This window comes from Somniosus microcephalus, chromosome 6, assembly GCF_052327205.1.
Source record: "Somniosus microcephalus isolate GS21.2 chromosome 6, FLI_Smic_1.0, whole genome shotgun sequence".
NCBI lineage: Eukaryota > Metazoa > Chordata > Chondrichthyes > Squaliformes > Somniosidae > Somniosus > Somniosus microcephalus.
This window is the reverse complement of record NC_140992.1, coordinates 48,937,364-48,953,415: the sequence shown is the minus strand read 5'-3', so window position 1 is coordinate 48,953,415 and position 16,052 is coordinate 48,937,364. Positions and strand designations below refer to the sequence as shown.

General features: G+C 40.4%; 1 protein-coding gene and 1 long non-coding RNA gene across 11 annotated transcripts in view; one reads left to right on the top strand and one right to left on the bottom strand.

Moving 5' to 3' along the window:
* The window catches only part of LOC147115693 (eukaryotic translation initiation factor 4 gamma 1-like), a 123,602-nt gene that overhangs the window by 97,842 nt on the left and 9,708 nt on the right, over positions 1-16,052 (bottom strand). For 3 of the 10 annotated variants that reach the window (XM_085990160.1, XM_085990164.1, XM_085990165.1), the window contains 6 exons: positions 14,459-14,595; positions 6,076-6,147; positions 3,856-3,955; positions 2,581-2,694; positions 2,393-2,482; positions 84-116 (listed from right to left, as the gene is read on the bottom strand). In XM_085990160.1, the coding sequence (XP_085846286.1) occupies positions 84-116; positions 2,393-2,482; positions 2,581-2,652 (195 nt within the window). In that variant the 5' untranslated portion in view covers positions 2,653-2,694; positions 3,856-3,955; positions 6,076-6,147; positions 14,459-14,595. Of the gene's footprint in view, positions 1-83; positions 117-2,392; positions 2,483-2,580; positions 2,695-3,855; positions 3,956-6,075; positions 6,148-11,865; positions 11,885-13,408; positions 13,455-14,458; positions 14,596-16,052 lie in introns of those variants that run through there. The other 7 variants (XM_085990161.1, XM_085990168.1, XM_085990162.1 and 4 more) reach the window with 7 other exon arrangements.
* Positions 13,985-16,052, top strand: part of LOC147115692 (uncharacterized) — an 89,196-nt gene continuing 87,128 nt past the window's right edge. Inside the window, exon 1 of the long non-coding RNA XR_015078668.1 lies at positions 13,985-14,133. This is a non-coding gene — a long non-coding RNA (uncharacterized LOC147115692). The remainder of the gene's footprint in view (positions 14,134-16,052) is intronic.

Here is a 16,052-nt window from a genome sequence, read left to right as displayed (position 1 = left end):
TTTTAAATCTTAGCATGTGTAAGTTTACATGGAATTGCATGGGGTAGTATGCAATTACATGCAGTCTGTTAATTGGTTAGTACCTGCTGATGTAAAGCTCGAGGACCTGCAGCAAACTAGGAAAGTAAGAAATAAGAGTCAAATTTAAGATTAGTCAAATAGCCGCAGTTTATAGAAAAAACAATCACAAGCTTCTCGGGTTTGCATGTTAATCCTGAAAGTTTCAGGACTAATGATTTTACAAGGCAGTAGGAAAAATAAACTATAAACTTTAAACTCAGACTTCCAACTTTCTCATAACCAGGTAACTATGCTCATGGAAATGCCAACACCTTTGTACACACTTCCATTAATCAATTTAACAGAGAATAGATTTATTATGTTTGTCCTGGGAAGAGTTACCAAACTTATCCCTTGTGACCAAGCCATCTAACCAGCAGAATTGACAAAGAAAGTCAGTAATTGCATAAACCTAACAATGAATTTAAAAAAACCATTAGCCAAAATATGCTCACCCTTCAAGTCCATGATCCAATTCAGATAATAGAATACTAGATTATTATAGTATGCAGTCTTTTCTAGCGGTGAACCGTCAAATATTGCAGTATTGTTTACAGGCAAGAGCAGTTGGCAATGTGATAAAAATGGTCGCTTTCCTGCAGAATTGAATACTCAAATGAACTAACTGACAAGAAACTAGTTTGATAGTCAATATTCATTTTAAATGGGGAGCTAACGCTCATTCATTGCTAACCTAGTTAGTGAATGCTTTGGATCAGTTTCATTTTTCTCTGGTCGGGTGCTATATGCTCACTTATAACAGCTCCTCTTGCCCCTTCCCCAATCAGAACCATGGAGGCTTCCCTTATCATTCATCTTTCGTCCAACCTCTTTTATATTGAAGAGAAACGCAACAGATCTGACAGCTCAGTGAATGAATGCATCCTCCTAGTACAGTAATCACTCACTAGTATCAACCCATGCTAATATCAGCATAAGCCCTAAAATTTGCTATATATAGCCTGCCAACACTCATTGGCCAGACTTATACATGAAGAATGATCATTAGGGTGAGGGAGCTGCTGGAACCCATGGATCCAAACTCGGCATTGGTTGTGCCTTCAGAAGAGGTGGAGAGAAAAGGAAAATTGAAGGCAGTCAAGGGGATAAGATAACTATTGCACACTAGCCAACTTTTAAGCTAGTGATAATTTACCCACAATCTTTAGATATACTGGCAACCCAAGTGGCCTAAATAGAATGCAAAGTACACTAACAGGAGAAATAAAACCGTTTGCAATTAATTTCAGTAGGGACTTCACCACTGGGTTTGATCTCACTTTAGCATGAAACCTGTTGAACAGCCAAGAAGCTTCACCAATCACCAAGTATGCCCCATGGGAATTGAGTTTGGACAGTTTCAACTAAATTCAACTAAGCCACAGTACAAAACAATCTTAATTAAGTACTACAGCAAAATACTGCAGATGCTGGAAATCCAAAACAGAAAATGCTGGAAAAACTCAGCAGGCTAGGCAACATCCGCGGGGAGAGAAATATTTCTCTCTCCACGGATGTTGCCTGGCCTGCTGAGTTTTTCCAGCATTTTCTGTTAATTAAGTACTAACTGACAATTTAAAAGGCTTTTTCAGATGGCTGCTTTGAGTATTCAAAGCATCAGAGTTAAAGTAACATGTGCTTTAAAGGTTAATGCACATTGCTGCTGAAAAGAGGAACCAACAAATAACCTTTTGAGGGTCATATGCTGATAATGGATGCCTAAAAGTGGCTTGTAATGCCAAAATGTTTTAGACACCGTTTTTCTCTTAATCAATAGTGAAGCTTCAAAAACGAAATTGGCAGGAGGACAGGCAATCTAATGCAGTGATTAAAATGCTACTCACTGCAAACATATCAACTTGGCTTACAGCAAAACATCCCAGCCCAGTTGACATACAAGGCCCTTCATCAGTTCTCTGCTGGGCAACCATGGAGAAGTTTAGAAAGACAGAATACAGAAGCTTTGTCCTAACAATGGCAGCCACCTGGCTGCCGATCTAGATTGCAGCAGTAGCCACATAGAACACTGCAGACCGTTTCCATCTCAGCCTGAAGAATGGTTGCAAATTTAAAAGCATGTGTGCGGTGGGATGGGAAGCTGTGTTCAAAACAATTAAGCTAAAATTCAATCCAATTTCTGAAGTTATCCTATTTTCCAGGAAAAATTATTCAGCACTAACTCTACAGCAAACTGGCCAAAAATGGTCAATTGTAGAAATATGGCAACAATGTTTTTAAGGTAAGGAGTACAGAGTACTATTTCAACAGGGTTATATAATGTGTTCGCATAGAGTTTTACTGGCAATTTTTCCAATCAGAAACCTATTCTTACCTGCCGTGGTTGTGGTTGAGTGTTCATTTGTGGAGATTGCTGTGGTGCAAAAACTACTGTAGCAGTTGTCTGGCCAGAGGGATAGGCGGTCTGAAAACAGAATGAAAAACATGGTTAATTTGAGGGTCACTAACAGTCAAGTCACCCAACATTTTAGAAACTAAAGCCAATTCATGGCCTTTACTCACCTGAGAGATTCCAGAAGGGGGGGGGTGTGGGGCAGCTGGAGGTCCTCCAATAGGTTGGGGTCCTTTGTTCATTTCATGTGGCACAGCATGTGGAGCCCCTACTTGTTGTGAAACCTACAATCAAAAGGCAAATCAAAGCTGCGGTACTGATTAACACATCTGGTTTTACAATTTACAATACAAGAGAATAAAGAATCGGATTAGGTCTAACAATTGGTTCAAGCTACAGTAAGTAGTTTATTTTTCTTTAAAACAGGTGAAAGTTCAAAATCCTGCCAGTTCAGACAGACACTGACTCAACAATTGTTAAAAATAAACAAATTCATCTTGAGCGGTATTCAAGGTTTGACTTCCAAATTCCGTTCTATTTTATACAACTTCCAGTTCATCAAATTATTAAGTTATCTAAATCAAAAAGTCAGACATTTCAAAAACTCTACATATCAGGTCACAGTATGGAAACTAATGCACAATATAGTGTTGTCCTTACGCTAAAGATTTCCCTACAACAGTGACCCCATTTTGAACTTTAGTGATAAATAAAGTTAATGGCTCAATGGGCAAAGCCACTGCCAGAAGACAAAAATCAGCATTTTTCAGGCTAAAAAAAGAGCATGTGTGGACAGGATAGTATATTCCACTGCTGAATAACCAAACACTCCAGGTTTACACAAGATCATCAAGAGAAGGTTCCTACAAAAATAAAAGTGTGTCCCAGCATGACTGATTTACTTCAATGAGAAAAAACTAGGAACAAACAAACAAAAACACAACAGGTTTGTCTGAAAGGCCACTTATTTTACTCCCAGTTTAATGCTGCTCGGGCTTTTAAATCCAATTTTACATGATTAGGACAGTAATTATTGTAGAGGTCAGCAAGTGGCAACTATCCTATATTGCATGAATTTGGAGAATGTGTAAATTTTTCTATTCCAATAAAGTGTGTCACTCAAGACTCCTGACTCTGGGTTGTTAAAATTACAATTTTGTTGTCGGGGTGGGGGAGGGAGGAAAGGAGGAGAAAGGGAAGAAAGGAAAACACAAGACTAATTGTTAATGGACTGAAGCATAACATCTAAGCACCCTGTCAAGTCTTTATTCAATCTAGGAATGATTTGGAAGCTAAATTGCAATTTTTTAACCATTTTTTTTTTCCATCAGTAAAATTCAAAGTGAGACACTACTGTAATTGAAAGCACATTACATCATTACCCAGAACTTTAACCTTATTCCATTCAAAATGGAGGTGAATGCACTGTTCAGTGTGGAACTTACCCACACAGACCAAAAGTTCCCATCCCTGATCTGTACTCAGTTAGCTGACGTCAACTGAGGTGGCAGTTGAAGTGCTACAATTGGCCTCAGCACTCCTGGACTAGGGAAGTCGAGAGAAAAAAAAGAAATCAGCTAGTACTCCTGTTCTTGATTGCTATCCAGTGACCACTGCTAAAAATACATGTTTGGAGGACAAACTCAGCTTTGATTCACCCAATTGTCAAATAGTCTGCTTACTCTTACTGCCCCACTATAATCACTAGAAAATGCACGAGTGGACTTCAGGCTCGGGGGGGGGGGGGGGGAAATCAAGACTCGGTTGTGATGTCCCACACAGTGGAATAGCCTTCCAACAGTCACTGTCTAGGCTCATACATGAAGAATGCCACTAGGGTAGGGCACTAGAGGGCAACCCACACCTGTGGAACCAAATGCCATGTGTGCAGAAGACGGTATGGCCAGTGAACTATCATTGGCGTTCAAAAAATTTAAATGGTAACACAGGTTTATGGAGGGGAGAAAAGTACACTTAAGATGGGAAAATGTGGCCAGAATATTTTTAGAGGTGCTTTCAAGGTTTTCAGGAGAGGCCAGGTTTCTTTGTGCAGTACTAAATACAAGGAGGGATGGATTCTTGTGGTATTATAGCAGGTTTGCACAAATCTTATTGATTTCATACGGTCATACTAAGATTATTTCGGTAGCTGCAGTGCAAGTGGTGCACAACGGCACAAGACTATGCGGCAGCCTCTTCAGCCATGCAGGGTATGTCACAAACCTCAGGTTTAGTATTGCTATGGTCTTCCTCCTCGTTTCTCTTTCCAACACCCCCATTCCACACACACTCCACTTTCTTGCCCTCTTCAAGGTGCTGACATATTCTAGATCATAAATGCCCAGTCAAAAGACTCCACTGCTGCAATGCAGTACATAGAGGACGGTTCATTTATGTTCACTATGTTTTAAGTCAGCTCCGGATCCCTTTTCTAGCATTAAACTCTTTGTGACCTTCGCCCAAATAAAGCACATGTTCTACCAAAAAAAACTGAACATTTTCTCAGATTAAAATCAATAAACCTGCAGTAATGTTTACACAAAGGAAAACAACTGTAACTTCATCCCGTAATCAGAGTGCAAGAGCACTTAAAAGAATGCATCAAAACCGAATAAAACCTCCACATAAAACTGAATATATGGACTCTGCAGTGAGTGAGCAAATACATATTTTATCAAAAATAAAAATACTCTGGAAAAAAATTTGGGTTTAATTAGAAAAATGGATTTGGGCTGAATTAAAATAAGCACTTATTACTGTCTTCAAAGGATAATACTGAAATGAGTTGATGTGCATCATTAGCACCCCTCTGCATGGAATGTGATTCAGTTAACTGTACATGACAGGTGATGGACAGTACACTGCCACCCACCAATGTGGAGAAAAAATAAAGTTCTCTGTCAGCCGAACAAGAAAAGCAGTTGTTTACACCACATCAGAACTGCAGTATGCTGCCAATGACCTTTCCAAGTTTAACCCTGATTTTGGAATTCATCTTCTCAGGGAAAGCGAAGGTTCGGGGTGGGGGGGGGGTGGGGGGGACGGAAAAAGGAATTATTGCATTTAATTCCAATGTTAGAGACGGCTTAATTATAAACAAATTCTAGGGAGTTTTTGACAGACTAACATAATTGCGGGGATCAAACAGCTTGGAATAGATTACTGCCTTATAATCAAACAAGCTTCATTTAACTAATACATTTTGCTTTTTGCCTCTTCAGGGTGCATACATTCTTGCATTCTTCCTCCAACTGCTAACTAAAAATGTTGCCATCTGCAGTCAACCTCCTGTCAGGCTTCCAGCAAAAGCAAGAGCTGTGGCTCTAGATGACTCTCAGTTCTCCCTCCAAGAGGGAAGTACCCACCATCTCCTGACAGGTACCCAGGTGACATAACTGGGGTCAAGAATCAGCAAGAGAATCAGATTCAAGCTGGTGCTCCACTGCTACAATGTTCCAACACACTACCCAATTAGTTGCCATACTTAGAACTAGAAGCTAAATAACTTGCTTTAAAAAGGAACCCAAAACACATTTAGAACTAGAAGCTTCAAAAGTTGAAGATACAAAACTATTGAAAGTATATTGCTATTAACATTTATATTCTTTTTAAAATGTAGTTCTTCCTAGTTACTAATCAGAAAGCCATAATAAAATTGTACATACTTTGCCAAAAGGTCCTGCAACAGGAGGTTGTTTGAAGAGTCACTCTGCTTGTCGATTGATCCTCTGGCAATTCTGTCAAGCCAACAGTAAAAGGAAAATCTCACGTTTCAAGACATTAGTCCATCATCAAAAAATGCACTTCCTATACTATTATGGATTATCACCAATATTGAAAGTTTAATAGTCATACCTATATGTTAATTTAATTCATTCTAAGTTGCCAATACTAAAAGGAGATTGAATGTCATCGCTCAAGTACTGTATATACACTTATAATGAGAAATAAAAATGCTCTCAGTAGAATAATGCTGAAATATTTTTTCAATGAAACACCCATCCACCAGCAAGTCAAACACCTAGGTCTGGAATTCCCCGTGTTACTTGTGCCCAGAGACATGTGCAATCTGGGCACAAATTAAATTCGTGGCCTAAAGGTAGCTTTCTCGCTGGAGTCAGAAGGTTGTGGGTTCAAGTCCCACTTCAGCAACTTGTGCACAATATCTAGGCTGACACTCTAGAGCAGTAATGAGGAAGTGCTGAAATGTCAGAGGTGCTGTCTTTTGGATGAGGCGTTAAACCGAGGCCCCGCCTGCGCTCTCAGGTGGATGTAAAAGTTCCCATGGCACGATTCGAAGAGAAGGGTAGTTCTCCCATGCCCTGACTAAATTGGCCGCCATGCTTCCCACATCACAACAGTGACTACACTTCAAAAGTACTTCAGTGGCTATAGTGCTTTGTAACATCCTGAAATCATGTACGGCACTGTACAAATGCAAGTCCTTTCTTCATTATTCTTTAAAAGATCATGGAATTTTGGGCATAAGTGTGTTGTGTGTGCAAGCCCTCCACCCACACATAATAATGACTTGCAAATACAGCATGCCCATTAGTGTAATGTTCATGGAGCTAGGATTCAGTGCCGTGTTCTTTTCTCTCTCTCTCCAGGGCTATGCCAGGTTCCATATAACTGAAAGGGTCCCACTGTTCAATGAGTATTGGCCAGTATTGATTTACTTCTTTTTCCTCTCTTCCTGTGGACCAACACACAGCCTCCACTTGGCAACTGCCCACAGACCTAAATCAGAAGCTCTCAGAAAATTACAAGCATTATAGTTTCACAGTTTATCTTTGTGTGGTTACTGTTGCATGGGTGTATTTTGCACTGTTACAAGCGTCTTTAAAGCCATACCAGATTGCCCTATTGATTATATAGCAGCATCACAAAGTTTAGGCATGCTTATTCTTTTTCAGGAACCAATCAAAAACCTAGTACAGTGACAATCATTTAACGAGTGTTCTTAGTTTATCCAAAAACAAAAAGGTTGTTACTTAAAACATCAATGAACCAGATTTAACCACTGAGGAGATAATCCAAACAGACAAGGAAAGTCCCAGATGTGATCAGGGTTTTTAGCCACTACAGTAACTGGCTGCACGATGAGAGAATAAATAAACCAGCGGGGTTTCCCGATCATTATTCAACAATCTGTTGGAAGAGCACGTGAACGTGAGCAGACTCAGCTGTGGCGCACCCTGCAATCAAGTGTCAGTTAAAAGTCGAGGCTCATGCCTGAATTGTCACTTAGCCAAGGAACCAATGGGTCACTACTAGCACCCATGGAACTGTAGCTCAGTAAAGAGTCAACAGCTTCAAGATAGCTTGGGTAGAAGGGTCACCAATTTCATTAACATGATGCTTTGTTTGTCCGGCATTGTTAATACTGTAAAATTGTACTCTGGTATATCAGTGTAACAGTAAAAACTACGCAGAAATATATGTGCAAAACTTTTATTTTTAAAAAGACCATCCATTTTGTTTCCAACTTAAAACTGAGAAACCCAGTTATCTAAATTTTTAGTGTGGCACAATACTACACAGCAAGTCACTGCAAACTGAACAGCTAGTGACCGAGAACTTTGGGCAAGAATGCCAAGTCAATGTAAACTAAATTCCAGCAAATATTTGATAGGCACCACCACTGTAAAAACACAATATTCTTCTGTGGCAAAAATTACCAATAGATATGCCACCCTCCAGCCCCTTTAAAAAAAAACAGTATACTATCATCCATGTTCCCCTTTCTGTGGGAGTGAGAAACACTAGAACTAGAAAATGCATTAAAATGTAAAAGAAAATAGCACTATTATAATAAAACTGCAGTAACTGCTAGAATTTTATAACATTTGAAATATGGATTCATGAGCAGATCTTATAAATTTAGCTGTATAGAAAACTTAAGCTCCCCAGTAACACATTGCACTGAAAGAGGTTTGTCGAAACAAGTGCCACTTCTCAGACAAGCAGTCTATCAAAATTGCACATCACTTGTAACATCCCCCTCCCAGCCCATCCATGCAACTTGTGGAAAAACACTGGCAGAGCAAGAAGCCAATCTGCCAGCCTATTCTCAGCCACTATACAACTATCAGAAGTGGTGAACATTATACTTCCATTACAATACAACACCTGGGTAATATACATCTTTTTTGTCCATGCTCACAACATTCACCTATCTTCTCCTCTTCTTCTGAAGCAATAACACTTACAGCTCCATGGGCATCACTAGCCCCCAGTAATAGAAGCACAGGGTGTGCTGCTGAGCTAGCAACCACAAACATCTGATGTTTAATCTTTGGCCAGTGCTGAGTTAGCAGTTCTCAGCCAGGGCGGCAATAGAGATACTAAGCTGTGGGGAAGTGCACAGGAAGGGATAGGGGAGAGAGAATATCATCCAAGGTTCCACTACTGGCTGTTATTCAGCAAACCTTCATGGAAGCTGCTGGTTACTGTCATGAGTAATAGTGGGGTGTTGAATTTCAAACTTTATGTCAGCAGGTTGCAAAGAACATCTGTTGATAGGAGTCAGCATCCCAGAACATTTGCCTACCAGTAATACTCTTCTGTGACTCAAGATGGTCAGGACGAGGTGAACAACATCTATGCCCATCCCCCAAAAATCATCTACACTGCATTAAAAGAATGGCTGCAGATGCAGGAGCACCAATTTCTATATCAAATTTAGTTCCAGAGCAAAGTGGAAACATAAATGCCATTAGTGGAGTTCAGCATAATAAAGCGCCATCTTTTAAAAAAGTAAAGTCCTTTAAAATTGCAATCTCTGTGGGCATCAAAGCAAATGAAAACCATTTCTGCACTCATCACTCCCAAGTTTTTCCGAACTAAACACAACTCAATCATCAAAATTAACTCAACAAAAGCTAGAAAGTGTATCAAGAATGGCATTTTAAAACAGGATTGAAAGATAACTATCCCAGGATCGGTTTTAGGGCTCAGCCTCATTTCAAATTAGCACTAAAAATGGCCACTTGGGCAAGGTACCAAGGGGTTATTAGCACCCGTAGGACAATACCACAAAAGGAGAAAAAACCTTATGGGAAAGATGATTGGGGGGGGGGGGGGGGGGGGGGCGGAGTGGGGGGCTGTTGGAGGCAGAAGTACAGTATCTAAAACTATGCTCCAAACTGGAAAAGATTAAAACTCATTTTCACCTCACATACTTGTAAGTTGGTAAAAACTATATCCCGAAACTCACTTCCTATATCCCGAAACTCCGTGAAGTGAACTGTAACTGCAATTTACTTTTTTCTTTCCACTAGATTCAAGACAAAGTTAGTTTTAAAGGAGAATAGTTCACTATGATCAATAGATTACATTAAAAAAAGCAATATGGAAATCCCTACACAAATCCATAGCTTCTGCATTGCTTAAAGCTACAAATATTGGGCCTGAATTTGAAGTCAGGGGCTTCCAGCAGGCGAATGCCTCCGAACCACAAGAAAAGTACAAACCTACCTGATGGTTCCAAAGGTTCGTAGACTCGCGGTCCTGGGCCTCTACGCGTACGCATGCGTAAAGACCCACGCATCCCGGGGTGCATGCGGTTCACAAGCACCCCTGGGATCACGTGGGCCAGGCCAACCAATAAAAAAGGGGAACCCTATTACGCTTATGGGGAGTCCATTTACGTACAGAATCCCAATAAGGAATCCCCTAAAGAACACAATTACACACCAGTTAAATAAAAATAAATTACATGTAAAAAAAATTAAAACACAATTAAACATTTAAAACAAAAATTGAATTTTGAAAAATAAATTTAAACATTTTAAAGGGGCTAAAAGTAACCTATAACTAATAAAGTTTTTATGTTTAAATAATTTTTTATTTTTTATTTTATATTTATTTAAACTCTTGCGCTGGTAAAAGGCAGTCCTATGCCTGCTTTTACCAGGCGTAAGAGTTTCATGGGTATTCACTGGGCAAATAGCCCAACTTGCCACCAGCAAACATCCATTTCCCGGAGATGCGGAGGATCCCTCAAGCTGAAACTTGATAGGTCGCAGGTTCCGGGTTTTCCCGCATGCGGGAACCTGGAACTTGCGGGGCACTTACGGCCATGTACGCATAGTGTACGCTGTCAGTGGCCCCCGAAAATCCGGGCCATTAAGTTTTCTTCTTGACGAATAGCTGATATATGAAAAATAAAAAAGTAATTCAACACATTGGTGGAAGCATGCAAGTGCATAAGAGACTCGAGACTTCAAAACCACATAAGGTTTCCTTAATTGGCTTAGTGTCCAAATAATCAGCACCTAAACAGGTAGTTGTTTGCCTGGTTGGCCCAACTCCAGTCAGAATATCCTGAGGTCAGCAGAGCACTTCACTGATCCCTCTCGGGCCTTAGCAGGAACATCAGTCCCCCTCAGTGACAAAGGGAAATGTCACCCCAACACCCGTGCCTCAGAATGTTTACTTCATGGTGTAAGCTCACAGCTCATGCTTGTGCCATTTGTAACTTTTATGCCAGATTGTAAACTGGGTATGGCAGCTCCACAGGAGCAGGGCAAAGCTCTCAAGATGCTTCTCAATTTTTCCACAGCAGCTGGGAATCCCCAGCACCCAAGGCCCAGGTGAAATCTAGAACCCAAGCCCAGACCCATGTGGCAGAACTTCTTAGCATTTCTAACATTAACAATAACCAATTGCATGGGGAACTTTAGCAATTTTCTTTTAGGATTACCCAAGTGTGTGCATTCATGTTATACATCTTATTTTTAGCTATGTATATACCTTCAGGTGAAGAATAGTATGAGGAAATCATTTGAGCAGTTTAGAGTTTTTTTTTTAAAACATGGTAATTTATGGTAATTATGGGGGGACAAATCAGATCAGAGAATTTTTTTGAAAAGTAGCTATTAAGAAAAAAAAAATTTTGACCTATGGACATATGAAGCTTTAGAGGTGTGGCACCTCAGCGGCCACATCATCGTGTGAAACCTTTGGAAAAAAGTATAACACTACGAGCGCAAGACGTTTCAATAAACACCATCTTTTACCAGCAATGTTTAGACACGAGAAAGATCAGGCTTACTGGAGTGCTGTTGGACTTTAAACATCTTCCTAGCTAGCTGACACCTCTGTATGCCATATCAGAACATACAAGGTAGATAAAACAGTATTCCCAAATTTAGTATTATAGCAGTAAACCAGTTCCAAAAAAAATTCCAAATCAATGACATTACATTTCCTCAGATTCTTCAGAAACACTGAAAGGTTAATTAAACTATGCCCACTCATCCCTGCCTTGCATCAGTTGTTATGGATCACATGCTGCTTAAATGTAGCGTGAATCAGCACTAGCTGCTTGCTCAGCTTCCCTTTCATTTTAGACCACATTTCCTCCTAAAAAGGCCAAGGCCTATGCAAATGTTACATCAAGATATTTTCTCCAGTCTAGAGAACAAGCAGGTAACCCATTCTCTACCCACCTTCTGATACAAACCATGAGGTGGTGCACAAATGGATTCACCTTCATTGTGGGAAAATAGTATAAATGTTAGTCACCAAGAATTGCAATAATATCTTTGCTAAAAAATAAGAACTTGCATTTATACAATGTATTACCGTCACTTTGCTCAGCAAAGACCCCAGCCAATTTGCACAGTGCAAGGTCCCACAAATAAAATAAATAATTGATAGGATTATGTTTTAGGTGGGGTCGGTTGAGATAGGAATGTTGGTTAGAACTCCCTGCCCATCTTCAAATAGTGCTATAGGACAGTTTGTTAAATTAAAACAGAGCCTCAATTCAACGTCTCTCTGGCAGTGCAGCAACCCCTCCATGTTACAAGTGTCAACCTAAATTATATACTCAAATCCAGTGGGTCTTGAACTTGAAACCTACAACCTAACTCAGAGGTGAAAATGCTACAAACTTTTAAGTCATTGTGAAATCAGTAAACCTTTCACAACAGCAAAGTCAAGGTTTTCCAAATCTTTCCTACAATGTTGCATACAAAAATCTTGTGTTGCAATTTTAAATGTTATAAAATATACTTTTACTGCTTTACCAGACAGCAGAGAATTTTCCATTGAGGAGTCATCTCAACCCAAGCCCTCAGTGAAGCCAACTTCAACTGCAGAGTGTAAACTAAATGACAGTGCTCTTGCTTCAAGAGAATGCTGGAAATACAGAGAGATGTTCTTCCACCAGCACCTCCAAAAGGTAGCAGGCATCACCAATGGCAAACATTTCAGGCAGGACGAGAACTCAGCCCCACCCATGCAGGACAATGTTTCAAAATCACTAGCCCATACAGGACTTTCCCAGGCATCTAAAAAGTTCAGCAGCCAGAAATGGTCACGAACCACAAACTTCCTCATCTACCTACTGCCCCCATCTTAAAAAGACAAAAATCAGCTTACACATGTTTGCTCATAACAGCCAGGACTACCTCTCCCCCACTTCTCTCGACCCCTCCGCTGTCCCTATGCTATCTTACTGCTTGTCCAGCATCCAGACTTTGATAAACCGCAATTTAGGAAGACCGAAGGCATAGTCTTCAGGTCCCACCACAAACTCCATCCGCTTGCCACCGATTCCATCCACCAATTCCGTTCGTTGAACTACACTGTTCACAAACTCGTTGCCCTATTCGACCCCGAGCTGAGCTTCCGACCCCATAACTTCTCTATCACAAAGGCTACCTACTGCCATCTCTATGGCGTCAACCACCCCTCCCTCAGCACATCAGACTTGTGTCACCTCCAGACTAGACTATTCCAAAGCTCTCCTGTCCAACCTTTCATCCTCCATAAATTTCAGCTCATCCTAAACTCTTATCCTGTTACTAGACTAGTAATCCAGAGGCCTAGACTAAGAACCCAAAAAACACAAGTTCAAACCCCACTATGGCAGTTTGTGAATTTGAATTCAGTTTTTTTTTTAAATTAAAGAAGTTCTGGAAATGAAACAAAGGCTGGTATCAGTAAGTGACCATGTCACTGTCAGATGATCAGAAAAATACTTACAAATGCACATCATTCCCAACACTTTTCCTTCACTGGGCTTCACTAACTAAAGGGAAAATTTAAGAACACAGTTTCAATAAACCCTGTGAGAAGCATACTTGAACTCTGAAAGGCTCCACAGATGTTCACACAGCTATTCCCAATTCTTGATCTTAATTAATTTACAGTTGAAAGGTACCAAACAAGGTTATATAGAGTACAAATGTTATCACAACCTGCTCCTGTGCAACTCCTAGCTTAAAAGTGGCTTTGGCATGGTCTAGGAGCATCCCCCTCAACCAACTACAGTTAATGCTTGGGAGAAACACAGGTACAAATGACTTTTCTATATTGGGGCGGGGGACGGTGTCTGCTCCTACGCAGACCAAGGTTAAAACTCAGATCATTCGAGTCAATTGCTTACACAACACAAATGCTGTGGGGTTAGAAGGGGGAGGGTAATTGGGCCATGCTGAGCATAAGGTGACAAAAGCAATGTCACCAATGGAAGTGGGTAATGGGTTACTGATTAAATGGGACAGGCAGCTACAGGCACACAACTGGCCAAAGAGCACTGAGAGCCAACCCACAAATGAGTTGAACAGAGGAGACAAGCAGACCATGCATTGATCGGGAGTTGCAGCAGCGAGCACAAACAGCTTATGGGGCACACGATTCTTTTCGGTGAAGAGAAAGGAGTCTTCAGGCTGCTGAGTATATCGGCACTCCAGTGACTGCTGCCAGAGGTAGACATTTCACTTTTTCATCTTACTGCTGATTAGAGACAGATTCAAGATCTGTCTCCGTACAATCGCTTCTATCTGGGATGCGAGGCTGGGTGAATGTGTGACAAACAAGATGCAACATACTACATTGAAAAGCTCCCAACATAGTGCCCCTACAGGCAAAACTGGTACTACAGGCAATACTACAAGTTTACCCATAGGGGCATGGACATCATTAAATTTTTGCTCAAATGCACACACCGTGTACCAAATTTGATACATACAAATACAAAAGATAATATTCAACTACATAAACAGTGATCATTTATTTGTCAAAAATACTTACATCTGATAATTCAATAATGGATCAGCTGCAATGCGTGTTCCCTATAAAGCAGCAATTCCGCTCTAAACTGTTCCTACAAGCCAGCAGTTTTTCCATTAGAAGTCATGAGGAATTAATCCGTGGCTGAGCAAATATTCCTATTAAACAAACATTGCTATTAACAGGGTGCAGTTAACTGGCATGTACTGGCTTTATGTGGCCACATATTTCTCATTAACATCTGGCTAAAATACAGTACATCGGGAAAAGCATTTAAAAGCTGCATTCTCACTTCTTGAAACCACAAAGCTAAGTCAATTTTGTGTTTAAGACACTACGAAGGAGTGCTAGCTAAAATTGAAAAAGGAATTTGTTTCTTATTATTGCAATTCTGCCAAATAGACATGTTAGAAGTAGATTAGCTGCTAAAGCCACCATTTTGAATGCGAGCATGCTGAGTAAACTGCAGCTGTGTGCTCCAACCCACCTGCAGTCTGACCCAGTTTCCTAAGCAGCACATGGTACAGTTAACAGATGTGACTGGCCTGCTGGTACACATCATGCAAAATGAAGACAGAACCTGCTGAATTAAGATCTATTTTTATAAAAACAGCGTGATTTTTAAACATGTATTTTAAGCAATGGTATTCAAATCCTTAAAAATGAACATGTTAATTTTTTTAACCCCTATTGAGAGTCAATTAAAATACTACAAGAATCCAGTACTGTAGCAACTTCATGTATTCATTGCAGAAAGAATGTACAGTGGTCCAACACTCCAGTTTAAGATAAACTGGAAATACAAAAACGTACCTGAAGCTTGTGCAACTATTTCTGGCTTTTGTTTTGAATATTATGTTTGAACAAGTGAACTCGTTTTCAGGAGTAACTGGGCATTACCTGCAAGGGAGCTAAATTATCCATATATAGTCATTAACCACGCAATTCCTTACACTTGGTATTATTTGTTTTCATAGAAAATCAATCATAGAAATTTACGGCACAGAAGGAGGCCATTCAGCCCATCACGTCTGTGCCGGTTGAAGAAGAGCTATCCCGCCTAATCCCACTTTCCAGCTCTTGGCCCGTAGCCTTGTAGGTTACGGCACTTCAAGTGCATAGCCAAGTACTTTTTAAATGCGACGAGGGTTTCTGCCTCTGCCAGCGAGTTTCAGACCCCCACCACCCTCTGGGTGAAAGAAAGTTCTCAACTCCCTCTAATCCTTCTACCAACTACTTTAAATCAATGCTACTGTTGTTATCGACAGCTCTGCTAAGGGAAATGGGTCCTTCCTATCCACTCTAGGCCCCTCATGATTTTATACACCTCAATCAAGTCTCCCCTCAGCCTCCTCTGTTCTGAAGAAAATAACCCCAGCCTATCCAATCTTTCCTCATAGCTACAATTCTCCAGTCCTGGCAACATTTTGAAAACCAATTCAGACTCAATACACAAGCTTAAACCCATTTGAGGGAGGGAGGGCCCAGCACAAGTTGTGCTCTATCGCAAAAGAAAATTGATTAGAGATATTAGAACATCCATGATCCAATATAAATCATACCATAAATGTATTATAGTCGCAACGTTACCAATCAGTAATAGCATGCTACATAT